At 42.4% G+C, this 16,499-nt stretch overlaps 1 protein-coding gene across 7 annotated transcripts in view; it reads right to left on the minus strand.

Moving 5' to 3' along the window:
* Nucleotides 1–16,499, minus strand: part of SLC14A2 (solute carrier family 14 member 2) — a 459,857-nt gene that overhangs the window by 46,981 nt on the left and 396,377 nt on the right. For 6 of the 7 annotated variants that reach the window (XM_032603332.1, XM_032603327.1, XM_032603330.1 and 3 more), the window contains one exon: nucleotides 8,707–8,897. In XM_032603332.1, the coding sequence (XP_032459223.1) occupies nucleotides 8,707–8,886 (180 nt within the window). In that variant the 5' untranslated portion in view covers nucleotides 8,887–8,897. Of the gene's footprint in view, nucleotides 1–8,706; nucleotides 8,898–13,212; nucleotides 13,282–16,499 lie in introns of all 7 variants that reach the window. The other variant, XM_032603329.1, reaches the window with a different exon arrangement.

The following is a 16,499-nucleotide window of genomic DNA, read 5'->3' on the forward strand; positions in this document are numbered from 1 at the left end:
AATGAATAAAATAAATAAGATTGCAATGAAAACCAATTATATTGAAATGCAGTTATCACAGTATTAAAAAAAAAAACCTGCTATGCATATAGGGGCAGCAGATCCAATACCAATTATAATTTTAAAGCATTGATGAGTGACTATGCGGGATAACAACTCAGGACAACTCTATAGGGGCATTCTAGCTCCAGAACTCACTGTAGGCTCACCTGAGGCCTTTATTTTGACTGCATCACAGCCCAACTTCTGCCTAATTCTGCTGCCTTTACTTCTCTACAAGTATTGACCCCAAGGATACACCCCAGTAAACTTCTTACATCCAACTCTCCATCTCAGAGTCAGCTTTCTGGGGGAACCCAATCATGTGACAATGACAAAAATCTCAGGTACTACTAATACGGCTCTTGTTCTTTGCTTATATTTATAATTGAAGTAAATGCTAAAGTTCATTGGAGGTTAGTGAAAATAAAGATAAATTAGTTTTTCCATCCAAGTTTATATCCCCGTCAATCTTGTCTATGGATGCCTGGGTCAGGACTCCTTGCTCTAAAACTGTGCTTTCCAATATAGTATCCATATGGCTCTTGGCACTTAAAATGTGGCTAATCTGAACTGAGATGTGCTCGAAGTAGGTTTTGAAGGTTTAGTACGAAAAAAGAATGTGTAAAAGATCTCAGTGATACTTTATATTGATTAAATATTAAAATAATAATATATGTATTTATATATATTAGGCTAAATAAAATATATTATTAAAATTAATTTCACCTGATTAATACAGGTAGCCAAAAGGTACATAAAATATGCTCAACATCACTAATTATAAGAGAAATGCAAATGAAAACTACAATAAGGTATCTCCTCACACCAGTCAGAATGGCCATCATCAAAAAGTCTACAAATAATAAATGCTGGAGAGGGTGTCGAGAAAAGGGAGCCCTCCTAAACTGTTGGTGGGAATGTAAATTGGTGCAGCCACTATGGAGAACAGCATGGAGGTTCCTGAAAAAACTAAAAATAGAGCTACCATATGATCCTTCAATCCCAATCCTAGGCATATATACGGGGAAAAACGTAATTCAAAAAGATACATGCACCCCAATGTTCATTGCAGCACTATTTGCAATAGCCAAGACATGGAAGCAACCTAAGTGTCCATCAACAGATGAATAGACAAAGAAGATGTGTTATATTTATACAATGGAATATTACTCAGCCATAAGAAAGAATGAAATAATGCCATTTGCAGCAACATGGATGGACCTTGAGATTATCATACTAGATGAGGTAAGTCAGTCAGAGAAAGACAAATATATGATATTGCTCATATGTGGAATCTAAAGAAAAAATAATGCAAAGGAACTTACATACAAAACAGAAATAGACTCATAGACTTAGAAAATAGACTTATGGTTACCAAGGGGGAAGTGGGGGGAGGGATGGTTAGTTTGGATTAACATATATACATTACTATGTATAAAATAGATAACCAACAAGGACCTACTATATAGCACAGAGAACTACACTCAATATTTTGTAATAACCTATAAGGGAAAAGAATCTGAAAAAGAACATATATGTATATATATAAAACTGAACAATAATATATATATAGTTTTATATATATAACAGAATCACTATGCTGTATATCAGAAACTAACACAACATTGTAAATCAACCATACTTCAATAAAAAATAAAATAAATTAATTTCACCTGCTTCTTTTTCTTTTTAAAATGTAGTTAATATAAATTTAAACTTACATGTGTGACTCATATTATGTTACTATTGTATACTGATGGTCTACAGCTTTCTCTAACCTCATCACTGCATCAAAACTTAAATGTCTTGAAGATGTCAGTAGAAATGGTGAAGTGAAGACCTCCTCAAATTCTCTCCTCCATTAAGGTAATGAGAACACTGGAAAAAAATGTGCTGGAGGTGGTGGATAACAGTTGAGGAAAACAAGAAGCTCATCAAAAAGCTTAAAAGGAAAAACTGGGGAATGAGATATCCAAAGGGGGCTTTAAAAGCCTTGGGCATATTGCTGTGAATCTAGAACACCTCATGCATGTGTAGGGCTTGCACATGCCCAGGACAGTATGTATGCTCAAGAAAGACCTGAGAATGCCCTAAGCTCTCACCTCTGGCTTAGTTTGAATCTCTATGAAAGCAGAAATTAAAGGCTAGATGGAGTTGAAAACTGCCTAGGTGAGTGTTGAAGATGCCCCAACACACAGACAGCTCTCCTTGGCAAAGACTGAGAAGCTTACTGATCCCAGGCATTTAAGGAAATCTCTGTCTAATAATTAGCTAAACTTTAAGCTGACTGAGCAGAGATTTCAGTGGCTACAAATGACAAAAGAATAAAGACTTTCCAGAACTAGTCCAGAAAAGCCATTAAACAAACAAGCCAGCAACGACAAAACCTGGGGAGAGGGAAGAATCTGATTTTCAGAATTGTCACATTATTTAAGACATCCAGTTTTTAAACAAACAATTATGAGACATGCAAAAAAACGAGAAAGTATGAGACAAGGGAAATAAAGCAATCAATAGGAACTGTCCCTGAGGAAGGCCAGACTTATTAAACAAAGATTTAAAATCACCTTAAAATATCATCAGGGAACAAAAGAAAACCATGTTTAAAAACTAAAGGAGAGTATGAGAAATATGAGAACAATCTCACTAAATAGAGATTATCAATAAAGAGGAAATTATAAAAAAGAAACAAATAGAAATCCTGAAGTTGAAAGGTATAAAAATGGAAATGAAAAATTTGTTAGAGGAGCTCAACAGCAGCTTGGAGCACTCAGAAGAAAGAATCAGGGCTTCCCTGGTGGCACAGTGGTTGAGAGTCCGCCTGCCGATGCAGGGGACATGGGTTTGTGCCCCGGTCCGGGAAGATCCCACATGCCACGGAGCAGCTGGGCCCATAAGCCATGGCTGCTGAGCCTGCGCGTTCGGAGCCTGTGCTCCGCAACGGGAGAGACTACAACAGTGAGAGGCCTGCGTACCGCAAAAAAAGCAACAAAAAAAACAATAAAAAAGAAAGAATCAGAAAACCTAAAGGCAAGTCAATTGAGATTATCCAATCTGAGGAACAGAAAGAAAACAGAAAGATGAAAAATGAACATAGCCTCAGAGACCTGTGGGACCCATCAAGTGTACCACCATATGCATAATGGGCATTCCTGAAGGGAAGGAGAGAGAAAAGGGCAGGAATATTGGACAACTTCCCAAATTTGATGAAAATCAGTAATAGACACATCAAAGTAGCTCAACAAACTTCCAGTAGGATAAACTCAAAGAGATCTTCACTTAGACATATCATAAACTATTAAAAGTCAAAGACAAGAGTAATTTTGTATAGACTCTTGAAAGCAGCAAGAGTGAATCAAGTCATTACATACAAGAAATCCTCAATAGAATTAACACCCAATTTCAGAAACCATGGAAGTCTGAAGGCAGTGGAATGACATATTGAAAGTGCTGAAAGAAAGACTGTCAATCAAGAATTCTATATTCAGCAAAACAGATTTTTAAAAATGAAGGAGAAATTAACACATTCTGAGATAAATGAAAGCTGAGAGAATTTATTGCTAGTAGACCTGCCTATGAGAAATATTAAAATGAGTCCTTCAAGGCTGATATGAAAGGATATTAAGAAGGACACTAGTATCTCAAGAAGAAATAAAGAGCATTGGTAAAGGTAACTACATAGGTAAATATAATAGACAGTATAAATGTATTTTTGGTAATTCTCTTCTTCCCCTTCTGATGTAAGACAACTTCATAAAATAATTGTAAGTCTATGTTGGTGGGCATACAGTGTATAAAGATATAATTTGTATGACAGTAACAGCACAAAGGAGGTGGGGATAGAGCTACATAGGAGTACAGCTTTTGGATAATATTGTACTTAAGTTGGTTTTAATCCAAGCTAGAATGTTATAAATTAAGATGTTTAGTTGTAATATCCAGGGCAACTACTCAGAAAATAACTAGAAACATATAGAAAACAATGACAGAAGAATTAAAATGATACACTAGAAAATATCTGTTTAAGACAAAAGATGGCATAGTGAAATAATAGAGAAACAGAAAAAAGACATAGAAAACAAATAGCAAAATGGCAGGCATAAATCCTACCTTATCAGTAACTAAATTAAATATAAATGGATTCACAATTCAATTAAAAGACAGAGATTGGCAGAACGGAATTTAAAAAGTTATACAACTATATCTTGTCTACAAGAGACACAATTTATATTCAAATATGTAGATAGATTGTAAGGATGGAAAAAGATAATATTGTGCAAACCGTTACCAAAAAAAAAAAGCTGGAGTGACTATACTAAGATCAGCAAAATAAACCTTTTGCTAAGACAAAATTTGTTACTAGAGAGTAAGAAAGACAATTTTAATGATATAAGGATCAATCTATGAAGAAGATATAAGAATTATAAACACTAACATGCCTAACAAAGCCCCAAAATACATGAAGCAGAAGTTGGCAGAATTGAAGGGAGGAAAAGTCAACTCAATAATAATAATTGGAGACTTCTATACTCCACTTGAAAAAAATGGATAGAATAACTAGACAGAAGATCAAGGAAATAGAAGACTTGAACAACACTATAAACTAATTAGACCTAATACATATCTATAGAACACTTCACCCAGCAATAGCAGAAAATACCTTTTATAGTGCACATGGAACCTTCTCCAATATAGACCATGCTAGGCCATAAATAAGTAAAACATTTTTACTGATAAAAGTATCAGTAAAGGGATTGAAATCATTCACAATATGTTCTCTGGTCACAATGGAATGAAATCAGAAATCAAACATAAAAGGATATTTGGAAAATATGTGGAAATTAAACAACACACTCCTAAATAATCCATGGATCAGAGAGGAAATCAGAAGAGAAATTGGAAAATATTTCATTCATTGAGATGAATGAAAACAAAACCACAACACACCAAAACTTATGGGATGCAGCTAAATCACTGAGTAGGGTGAAATTTGTAAATATAAATACCTATGTTAAAAAAGAAGAAATATCTCAACAACCTAACCTTTCACTTTAAGAAACTAGAAAAATAACAGCGAATTAAACCCAAAGCAAGTAGAAGGAAGGAAAAGTTGGTTCTTTGGAAAGATCAAAATTGACAAATTTTAACTAGTTTTACAAAGAAAAAAAAGAGCAGATTGAAATAACTAGAATCAGAAATGAAAGAGGGTGCATTACTACCAACCTTAAAGAAAAAGAAAGGATTATAAGGAAGTGGATTATAAAGAAATTAATAATTGCATGCTAATAAGTTAGATAACCTAGATGAACTGTATAAATTCTTAGAAAGCCACAAACTACCAAAACTGACTCAGGAAGAAATAGAAAATCTGAATTGACTCATAACAAAGTAAAGCAACTGAATTAGTTAAAGACCAAACCAAACCAAACCAAAATTTCCCACAAAACCCCAAGTCCTGGTGGCTTCACTTGTGAATTGCACCAAATGTTTAAAGAATTAATACCAATATCTTCTAAAGAGTAGAAGAGAAGGGAACACTTCTTAACACATTCTATGAGGCTACTATTATCCTGATATCAAAACCAGACAAAGTAATCACAAGAAAGAAAACTATAGACCAATATGCTTTATGAATATAGATGCAAAAATCCTTAACAAAATACTAGCAAAACAAATCCAAGCAGGATATAAAAAAGATTATGACCAAAAGAGAATTCTAAGAATTTGAGGCTGTTTCAACCTATAAAAACTATCAACAGATTGTTTAATAGAATAAAGAAAAAAACACATGATTATCTTGATAAACACAGAAAAAACATTTGAAAAATTAAGCAACCTTTCCTGATAAAAAACAATCAACAGACTAGGAATAGAAAGGAAGTTCCTCAACCTAATAATAAAAACCCACAGCTAATATCAAACTTAATGGTGAAAGACTGGATGCTTTCCCTCTAAGATCAGGAACGAGAGAAAGATGTGTGCTTTTGTCACTACTATTCAACATTGTACTGGAAGTTCTAGCCAGGAATTAGGTAAGAAAAAAACAGACAAAAGGGACCCATATTGGAAAGAAAGAATTTAAACTATCTCTATTTGAAGATGGAGCATCCTTTTATACATAAAATCCTTAAGGAATCTACAAAAAACTATTAGAGATAATGAACGAGTTCAGCAAGTTTGCAGGATAGACAATCAATATACAAAACAAATTAATTTTTATACATTGGCAATGAACAATTGAAAAATAAGATTAAGAAAACAATTCTACGGGCTTCCCTGGTGGCGCAGTGGTTGAGAGTCCGCCTGCCGATGCAGGGGATGCGGGTTCGTGCCCCGGTTCGGGAGGATCCCACATGCCGCGGAGCAGCTGGGCGCGTGAGCCATGGCCGCTGAGCCTGCGCGTTCGGAGCCTGTGCTCCACAACGGGAGAGGCCACAACAGTGAGAGGCTCATGTACCACAAAAAAAAAAAAAAAAAAAAAGAAAACAATTCTATTTATGCAGCATGAAAAAGAATCAAATATTTTGGAATGAATTTAACAAAAGAGGTGCAAGACTGTACACTTAAAAACTACAAAACATCATTGAAAGAAATGAAAGACTCAATATAAGGAAAGATAACCTATGTCCAAGGACTGAAAGACTTAATATTGTTAAGATGACAATATTCTCCAGATTGATCTATAGATTTAACACAATCCCTATCAAAATGCCAGTTGCTTTTTAATTTTTTTTCAGAAATTGAAAGTTGCATCCTAAAATTCATATGGAAATTTAAGGATCTCAGAATAGATACAACAATCTTGAAATAGAAGAACAAAGTTGGAGAACTCATACTTTCTGATTTCAAAACTTACTGCAAAGCTACAGTGATCCAGGTGGTGTGGTATTGCCATAAGGATAAACATATAAATCAGTTCAATAGAAATGAGAGTCCAGAAACAAACCCATACATTTATAGTCAATTGATTGTTGATAGGAATATCAAGAAAATTCAGTGGAGGAAGGATAATCTTTTTAACAAATGATTCTGGGACAAGTGGACATCCACTTGGTAAAGTATTAAAATTGGACCCCTACTTAATATCATATACAAAAGGGAACTCAAAATGGATAAAAGACTTACATGTAAGAGCTAAAACTATAAAACCCTTAGATTAAAACATTGGAGTAAATCTTTGTGGCCTTGGATAAGAAAATGTTTTCTTGCATATGACACCAAAAGCATAAGCAATCAAAGAAAAAATAGATAAATTGGACTTAATCAGAACGAAAAACTCTGCTTCTAGGACACTATCAAGAAAGTGAAAAGGTAACCTACAGAGTGGGAGAAATTATTTGCAAATTATATATCTGGACAGGGTCTAATATCCAGAATGTAAAAAGAATGATTACAACTCCACAATAAAAAGACCAATAACCCAATTTAAAAAATGGGCAAAAGGTTTGAAAAGACATTTTTCCAAAGAAGATACACAAGTGGCCAGTAAGAACATGAAAAGATGTTCGACATCATTTGCCATTAGGGAAGTGCTAATCAAAATCACAATGAGATGCCATTTCACATTCACCTAGGCTGTAACAAAAAAGACAACAACACATTTTGGTGAGGAGGTGTAGTGGCACGATGTGCACATTGCTGGTGAGAATATACACTAATGCAGCCACTTTGGAAAAAGAGTTTGGCAGTTTGTTAAAATACTAAACATAGACTTACCATATGACCCAGAAATACCACTTCTAGGTATATACCCAAGAAAAATAGAAACGTGTCCACACAAAAACTTCTACACAGATGCTTATAGTAGGATTACTACTTATACTGCCTCAAAGCAGAAACAACCCAAATGTCCATCAGCTGATGGATAAATAAAATACAGTATATTCATACAATGAAATATTATTTGGCCATAAAAAGGAATGATCTACTGAAAGAACCCAAAAACATTATGCTAAATGAATGAAACCAACCACAAAAGGCCACAAATTATATGATTCCATTTATATGAAATGCACAGAGTAGGCAAATCCATAGGGACAGAAAGTAGATTGGGGATTGCCAGGGATTGGGGGGTGGATGGAATGAGGACTGACTGCTAATGAGTATGGATTTTCTTTTTGAGGTGATAAAAATATTCTGGCATTAGATAATGATGATGTTTGCACAGCTTTGTAAATATGCTAAAAAACTGTAATGTATACTTGAAAGGCGTGAATTTTACGGTACCTGAATTACGTCTCATTAGAAAACATAAGCAGTCTTGGGTTCTCTTCCACTGAATCTGTAGCTAGCCAGGCTGCCTTGGTGCTTCTGGGTCCAAGGAGTGCTGAAGACCTGTGTTTGAATGAGGGCTTCCTTTTGGAGATAGTAGAGTAATTCAAGGGTGCAAGTGTAAGGGGAAAGATTTTGGGGACTGGTTGGAAGACCGGTATGTGTGTGTGTGCATTCTCTACTTGTCCTTAAAATCATGTCACACACAGAGCCACATTTTCCATCTAAGGCCAAATAGGGCTGCTTGTGGGTGTGAGCACGTATGGGAGGCAGACTCTCCCCGGCGGCGACACTTCCATGGCATTAGGTCACATGTGCTGGGAGACCAGCATCTTTCTACACTCTTTCTCCTACCATCCACCTGGGAAACACCTTGGGAGGGACGTTCCTCACCTTTTCTTCAGGCATTTCCAGGAGGGGCAGAGCCGGGTGTGTATCCTGGGGGCTTGAGGGCCAGCTAGGGCTGGTAAACTCTGACTCATAGAGTTTGTGTCTGCTGGAAAGATGCTCTGGCAGGAGAGGACTGCTGTGAATGTGAGTGTCAGACATCTCTTCCATGCGGCGGTCACTCATGGATCATGTGACTGGTGAAAGGAAAGGGAAAGAACAGGTGAGTCAGGATGGGGCCTCAGGGACTTGACCAAGGCTGGATGGAGGCCCCAGGAGGACTGAGGTCTGTCCTGACACGAGGGACCTACTCCTCCAGTCTCCAGAGGGGCCTGAAGCCATTCCTCAACCCACGTGACCTGTACCTTTCAAAATGCCCCCATTCTTCCAAGCCCAGAAGAAAGTCCATTTCTGCTGTGCAGATTTCCCTGACCACCCAGTTAGACTAGATCTCTTTTTTTTTTCTGATCACTAAAATATTTTTTCTCTACCTTTCATATCGTCCATTGTACTCTCTTATTGTGGTAATTAGTTGTACATATATTTTCCCCTTGATACATACATGTGGATCTGGGTCTTCCAACCAAATGGGGGTCTAAGAGAGATTTGTTTTCTTAGTTGCTGTGCAGCTTATATTGCTGACAGTTGGCCTGCAGTGCCCCCTCTCTCCCCTCTGCCCTCAGTGCCCTTTCCAGCTCCTCCCCTCTTCCCTTCCCCAGGAGCAGTAAGCAGCTCTGGTATGATCTCTTGGAGGCTATGTGCACGGGTCCCTCCATGTGGGGCTCCTTTTCCTTTCACCACTGGGCCAGGGCTTTTGCCAGGACTTGGTTTTAAACAACCTCTGCCCAGCGTCCTTAGTTTCCAGTTTAGTCCGCCTGCTCCCTCGTAGTTCTGTACTTCTCCTCTTCCTGTCTCAGCCATTCTTCCTTGGCCTCTTCCAGCTCAATTACGTCTTCCTTGACTTTGACTTTATTGCTTCTTTGGGAGGTGGTTTTGGATCTGCACACAGTCTCATCTCAGTATGAGCTAGAGTTTTCCTCATTGGTCCGTGCTGCCATGGGTTAACCTTCCATCTACATACCTGTAACTCCCAAATCTAACATTTCCAGCCCAGTTTTGAGCACTAGATTCATAGATTTAATTCTTTACTTCATACTTGCATGTGGATGTTCCAGAAGCAGCTTAAACTTAATACACTGAGACAACTCATAATGTTCCCTTCCCAAGTCCTGTCCTCCTCCCTCAAAGGGGCCCATCCCAGGAAAATTCCCCTCCCCCTTCCAAGCTGCTCCTTCAGACAACGCAGGAGTCAAACTTCATGCTCCCTTCTCTTCCACTCTCCAAATCCAGTAATTCTATCTCTAAGATACACCTTGATGTACAGTATCACCACTTAATTGTCATTACTTCTTGTCACTTCTCCAATAACTCTCAAATGATCACCTCTACCTCTTCTCAGATTTCTCCTCCAAGCCGTGCTCCACAGGCAGTCAGACTTGTCATATTAACACTCAAGACTACTCATGTCTGTTTCCTGATTAAATCCCTTCAGTGGCTACAGAGGGAAAGCCACTGGGCTCCACACTGGCCTTCTTCTAGCACTTTCTACCTCAGGGTCTCTGTAAATGCTGGTCCATCTGCCTGGAAGGCTTCTCCCTCATTCTTTACCTGGGTGACTCCTACTTTTCCCTTTATGTCAATTATCACCTATCAGTGATGCGTTCCCTGATGGTCTCCTGTCACATGTCCTCATGGGACCCAGTATTTTTCCTTATACTGCTGTATCCCAGCTCCTAGCATAGAGCCTGGCACATAGTAGGTATTCGATAAATAAGTAGTTCAGTGAAGGAGAAGGAGGGAAGGAAGAAAAGGGGGAAGGAAGGGTGGAAAACTACAGGTAACTGCTAGAGTGGGGGAACTTTACAAATCACTGTGGGTCTCAGGTGTTGAATGGTTTAAGAAGGTGTGGGCCTGCCCACCAGCTCTGCACTTTGAGGCAAAACTCTGCTGTGTCTAGCACTTGTTCTCATTCCCAGGAAGAGCTCATTTGAACCATGGGTGATTTTTAGCATGGGTCAGCAAACATCATTCAGATCAAACCAACTCCTCTTTCTCGTTCTGCCATGGCTCTGAAAGAGGGCCTTTCCTCTACTCTGACTTTGCAGGTGGCGTTTCAGTGAGTTTCAGACTGCCCTGGAGGGGGCACCCTGGAAAGGTTTAGGAGAGGGAAAGCCCGCAAGCCTGAGAATCTGTCCCTTCCCAATGCACTCTCTCCCTCTGGTGGCTAAGAGGTGATACAGCATCCCGGCCTGTTTGTACAATTCCTTCCAAGTCACCTAGTTGAAAACGTGAGGGGCAGTGAGATATCTAGACACACGATCTGCGTGACACTATATATCTGAATGAACTAGAAATGTTCTGGAAAAATCAGTGGCTGTAAATTACATTAAAAATCCAGTTGAGGGCTTCCCTGGTGGCGCAGTGGTTGAGAGTCCGCCTGCCGATGCAGGGGACACGGGTTCGTGCCCCGGTCTGGGAAGATCCCACATGCCGCAGAGTGGCTGGGCCTGTGAGCCATGGCCGCTGAGCCTGCGCGTCCAGAGCCTGTGCTCCGCAACGGGAGAGGCCACAACAGTGAGAGGCCCGCGTACGACAAAAAAAAAAAAAAAAAAAAAAAAAAAATCCAGTTGAAAAATAAGTTTCTTCCCCAAACATATTTCATTGAATCTAAGATGTTATCAACTGTAAGATGTATCATTGTTTCATATATAACCAAGAAAGAAGAAAATGCTGGCAATTAAAATTACAGGTTGCACCCTGATTTAAGAAATGTTAAAATATGAGAAAGATGTATATTATATAATCAAGGAAATATGATAAAAGTCATAGTGATGCGGCTCAGGAATACAGGAGTAGGAACTGTTTTCTAACTGCGGGACTTCAAACATTTATATATTTTTTTGATGAAAAATGTGTGTGTATATTATGAGCCCTTTAAGAACAGGGCCTGTTACCTTGTCGATTTCTGTATTTGCATTGCTCAGCAGAAAGCCTGACACATAATAAACCCTCAATATATGTTTAATGATTATGGAAAGAATGAATGATTGCACAACGGGAGTACTCTCCAGAGTGTCTCCAAAAAGGCTCCATCTTCTCTTCCTTTGAGTCCCTTCTGTATGCAGATAATATTCCCAATTACCGATGGAGAAATCAAGGCCCAGGAAAGCAAAGCAAGAGTTGTTTCTCACGTGGATTAACTCTCTGCACTTTCTGAAGCAAACTTGCTGCCTTGTGACGGCTACAGGGAGCAGAGACCCAGGGAAGACACCAGCTTGCTGCAGAGTCAAGATTAGACCCCGTTTCCCACCCTGGGCTCCTTCTATTACTCCAACTGCCTGGCAGGGCACAGCTGGGGGAGGCGGGGGGAGGCAGGCAGCCCTCCAGCCCGGGGCCAGGCCCTCAGCCCAGTGTCCTATTTCATAAGCCCACATAACCTCGGCAGGAACAACGTGATTGCATCTCCTCTGGGGAACACAGCGTTCCTTTGCCATGGGAATGTTTATCCTGTTCAAATGGGGGAATTTTGGCTTTGGGGTAGGGGCGAGACGTGCAGCAAAAATGGCCTTGTAAAGAGAAGGTCACTGTTTGGAAAGAGCAAAGGCTGTGGAAGCTGAGATGCCCAGCCTCACTGTTTTCTCTGCCAGGAGTTGCTGCATGGGCCTCTGTCTCTCCCTCTTTAGCGGGTTCTTAGGACAGTGAAAGTGCTGACTTGGTTCTTGGCACACAGTAGGTGCTCAGTGATTTTTATTTTCCTCCCTTCGTGTTCTCCCAAACTGAAGGGAAAGATGGCTAAAGCAACCAGATGAGGTGCAAACTGGCTGGTCTGAAGCAGAATGCCTTTCAAAAGTTTCCATAAGGCGTCGGCCACTTGTTAAAACTGGACAGTGAAATCGCTGCCCGAGCCACGTCCCATCAGAAGGCGGCAGCCCTCAGAGCCCATTCCCAGTTCAGTTCTGAGCCAGTCCATGAAACCTGCTTCCAAGAACACATAATTATCTGCTTGGCGTGAGAACGCTCTCCTTGGCTGCCCGCACCTCCTCTTCTCCCTCAGAAATGTGGACAGAAATGGTTGTTTGGATCAGCCTCCTATCTCTCCAAAAAGTCAGGCCTCAACCTTCCGCAAGGAGGCTCCCCAGATAGACTGGGCCCTCCTTCCTCTTTGTAAGAAGCTCCCTGTTGAATACCTACTGTGTGCCCTTAGGCTATCCCAGGGGGCACGGAGCTGCCGCTCTGGTGGTAGAGAAGCAGGGAGAGAGGCAGCAGACTCTCAGTGTGGAGGGAAAGTGGGGCAGGGTGGGGGGGATGCAGGGACTGCTGTCGAAGCACAGGGCAGTTCCCCAACCTCCCTGCCTCAGGGAGACCAGCCCAGGCTTTCCTGTTAGGGCTTGGCTGAGCAGGCAAGAGGCAGGCGAGCACTCCAGCCAAGGAAATGCCTGAAAAAATACACACCTGTTTTGTGCCAGGAAATCCCAGTTGTGGGCCTGCTGGAGCCGGAGTCAGCCAGCAGCCAAGGCGAAGCTGTGTGTTAGAAGCCAGACTGTGAGTTCTCAGTCCATATACTTGGACCCCATTTCACCTCCCAACATCAGAAATTGTGGCTTCCACTCTACTGTACTAATTTTGAAATTCTTCTTCTAGCTCTTTTCTCTAAAAGACTGTTTCCAGTAGCAATGTAAAAACATGCCTCTGCCCAGTGGAGAGAAGCTGCACCCTCCCGGCATATTCCTGCAGTTATGAGAGGAAAGGGCCTGTGATTGAGGGGTTTCTGTTTTTTTTGGGTTTTTTTTTGCGGTACGCGGGCCTCTCACTGTTGTGGCCTCTCCCGTTGCGGAGCACAGGCTCCAGACGCGCAGGCTCAGCGGCCATGGCTCACGGGCCCAGCCGCTCTGCGGCATGTGGGATCTTCCCGGACCGGGGCACGAACTCGTGTCCCCTGCATCGGCAGGCGGACTCTCAACCACTGCGCCACCAGGGAAGCCCCTCTTTTCTTTTTTTGGAGGGTTTCTTGAGTTTTTGGTGTGAATCAGTGCACAGTTGAAGCTCCCCCTCGCTGTGGCTTGTTGGGTTTAAGTCTGCCTGTGACCTTGTCATGGGGAGTGAATCTAAAATGGCCTCATTTACGTCATCTTCCACCCAGCTGAGTTACTGAGGTTGCAGTGTTCTGGAGAAGGAAAAGTGATTAGTACGTTTTCCAAAATATTTACTGAATTGATTAATTTTACCCAAGACTTTACAATTGATACAATTATGGAAAGGGAGAGTTTCCATAAATTTCTACAACCGTAGTACGGAAAGGGATATCCTTTGCCTCTTTCAAACTTTGAAGGTCCATTTCTTAGTGCCTCTGACTGTTGGCTGGGGTCCCACAACCCCATGAGGCAGTCTGCTCTCACTGTGCACAGCTCTGATTACCGGAAACCCTTGGGTCTGTGGAGCTGACATCAAGCCCCTGAGTTTTACCCATCGCGGGCGCACTCCCTGCGCCACATAAGAGCACTTCAGGGATTGAGTCCAAACCTTCCTTTCTCTAGGGCAGACCCCTTGAGCTTCCTTTGATTTGACTCAGCAGACAAGGCCCCCAGACTCTCTGCTGTCTTGCTACGATCACAGTGACAGCAGGATCAAAGGCAGGGACTTCGCTCTGAAGGACCTTGCTGAGTCAGGCTGGGTCCCTAGGCCAGGGGCTCTGCGGATCCCTGAGCTTGGTGGACAGCTGCTGAAAGGGAGAAATCAGCTGTGCAGGGCTCAGTGGACGCTGGAATGGGGACAGAAGAGGCCCATGGGCTGGTGGATCATCCCCAGGGAGGCCAGGGAGAGGCCTGGTCAATAGACAGATAGGCTGGGGAAGAAAGGAAGGAGCCTGGCAGGCCACCGGGCCTAGGTGAGAGGTGCCTTTCTCAGGGTCAGTTGTACAAGATGTTGTCCAAGTGCTGCCTCTTGTTAGGAGTGGCTCAGAGCTTTTCTTGGCAGCTCCGGCCCAATGAGTTTGATTTGGGCTCAGAGGAGCCTGACTCACTGGGGCCAGAAGGTCAGGTGGGTGGGACGGGAGTCAGGAGGCAGCAAAACTCCTCTGGGCCATCAGCAGACTGTCTGGGGTTAGACGGCTGGTGGCCAGTGTGACGGGGGCCGTATCTTTCTGGCCTCTCCTTCAGGGCCAGGGCTGGGGCCTGTAGCTGGGAATTTAACCAGGGCCCTCAGCTGAAAGCCTCAGGAGTCTATGTGAGGTGGAGGTAAGAGACCAGACCTTTGATCTCCGCCTTAGATACTAGCTTGTGTTTGGAAGGACATTCAGAGGTGCGCACCACACCCTTCTCAGCTGACACTTTTCAAGTGGGATGACCCTTCCATGGGCTCTGTACTGAGCCACTGCCTCACCATCACAACTGCAGCAATTACCAGGCCGTCAGAGTTCCCTTCGAGGGCCTTTGTCTGCACCAGTCTATTCTCTCCCTCTGGGCCAGGCCCTCCCCTGTCCAGGCCAGCTCACATCCCTTTCCACCTCCCCACCGGTGGTGGATATATTATCTTAAAACACTACTTGGTCATGCCACGGCTCAAAAAGCTTCCCAGGTGCTCCAGGTCTGAGGGTCTCATCACCTCTGGACGGGATATGCACACTGCTCCAGATGCTAATTGTTTTTGGTGGGAAATTGTTGTATATTTAAGCAAACATGGCTTATAAAAGAGTAGCATGCAAACATTTTAATTTTTAAGGTAAACATTTCTGGACAGACATTTCGAGTTTGTAGCTGGCTGCTTTGGGCATGTCCCCAGACCACCTGGGGACGATGCATCAAGTGCCTCCATCAGTTGGGGCTAGCTGGGGGAAAACTTAAGCAGCACTGAAGGTGGCCACTGTCCTTGCTCCCCTGCGGCTCTGCCTGAGGGCTGGGCCCCCTGTGCCTGAGCATGTGCCCCTGGCTTGGGCAGGAGGTCTCCTCTGGCCCCATGACCCCCTCAGGCTTGATTCTGTGTCATGTGTGGTGCTCTCCATTATCCACCCTGATTCTGCCCACAGCCTGGCGCTGTCATCACTACGGTACCTTCCTGACCACCCGGAGGTGCTCTGACCTTGCCTTTGACCCATGTGGTGGTTGGGATTTGTTTTACAGTGCAAGAGTCACACACACACACACACACACTCATCCACACATCCACTCATGTACAAGCCCCCGCCACACGCACACAATCATACATACACTCACACACACATATCTCTTGCACACACACATACACGTGCACACACTATGAACACTACAAATTTTGCACTGCTTTAAGCCTTCACGCGCATAGTATTTCATACTTTACAAAGCACTTTCCTTACTATAACTGCATTTGTCTCCTCAAACGGTCCCATGATGTGTGGAGAGAGGTAGGATGGTGTATTCATCTCACTTCACAGGCCCAGCGAAGTGAGGCTAGCTGCCTGAAGTCACATGGGGGTTGACACAGGAGCTGGGGCTGACCCTGCCTCCTAATGCTCAGACCTGGGCTCTTTCTGCATCACTGACACCCTTGCTACGGGTCTTGGACTCTTCCCTGAGGAGGACTCTCTCCTCCCATGCATATACCAGGGGCCTGGCTGTATATAGTTTATGCTTTTGGTCTTTGGATGCAGTGTGTACAAACACATGCCTCCTTGCATGAACTGGACCACAGTGTGAGCTGGGACTTTGCGTGTGTAACTGGGATGGTGTGTAGCCCCATCTGCCACCGTGGCAGGGAGAGAGTTCTGT

Source organism: Phocoena sinus, chromosome 14 (assembly GCF_008692025.1).
Source record: "Phocoena sinus isolate mPhoSin1 chromosome 14, mPhoSin1.pri, whole genome shotgun sequence".
NCBI classification, from domain to species: Eukaryota; Metazoa; Chordata; class Mammalia; order Artiodactyla; family Phocoenidae; genus Phocoena; species Phocoena sinus.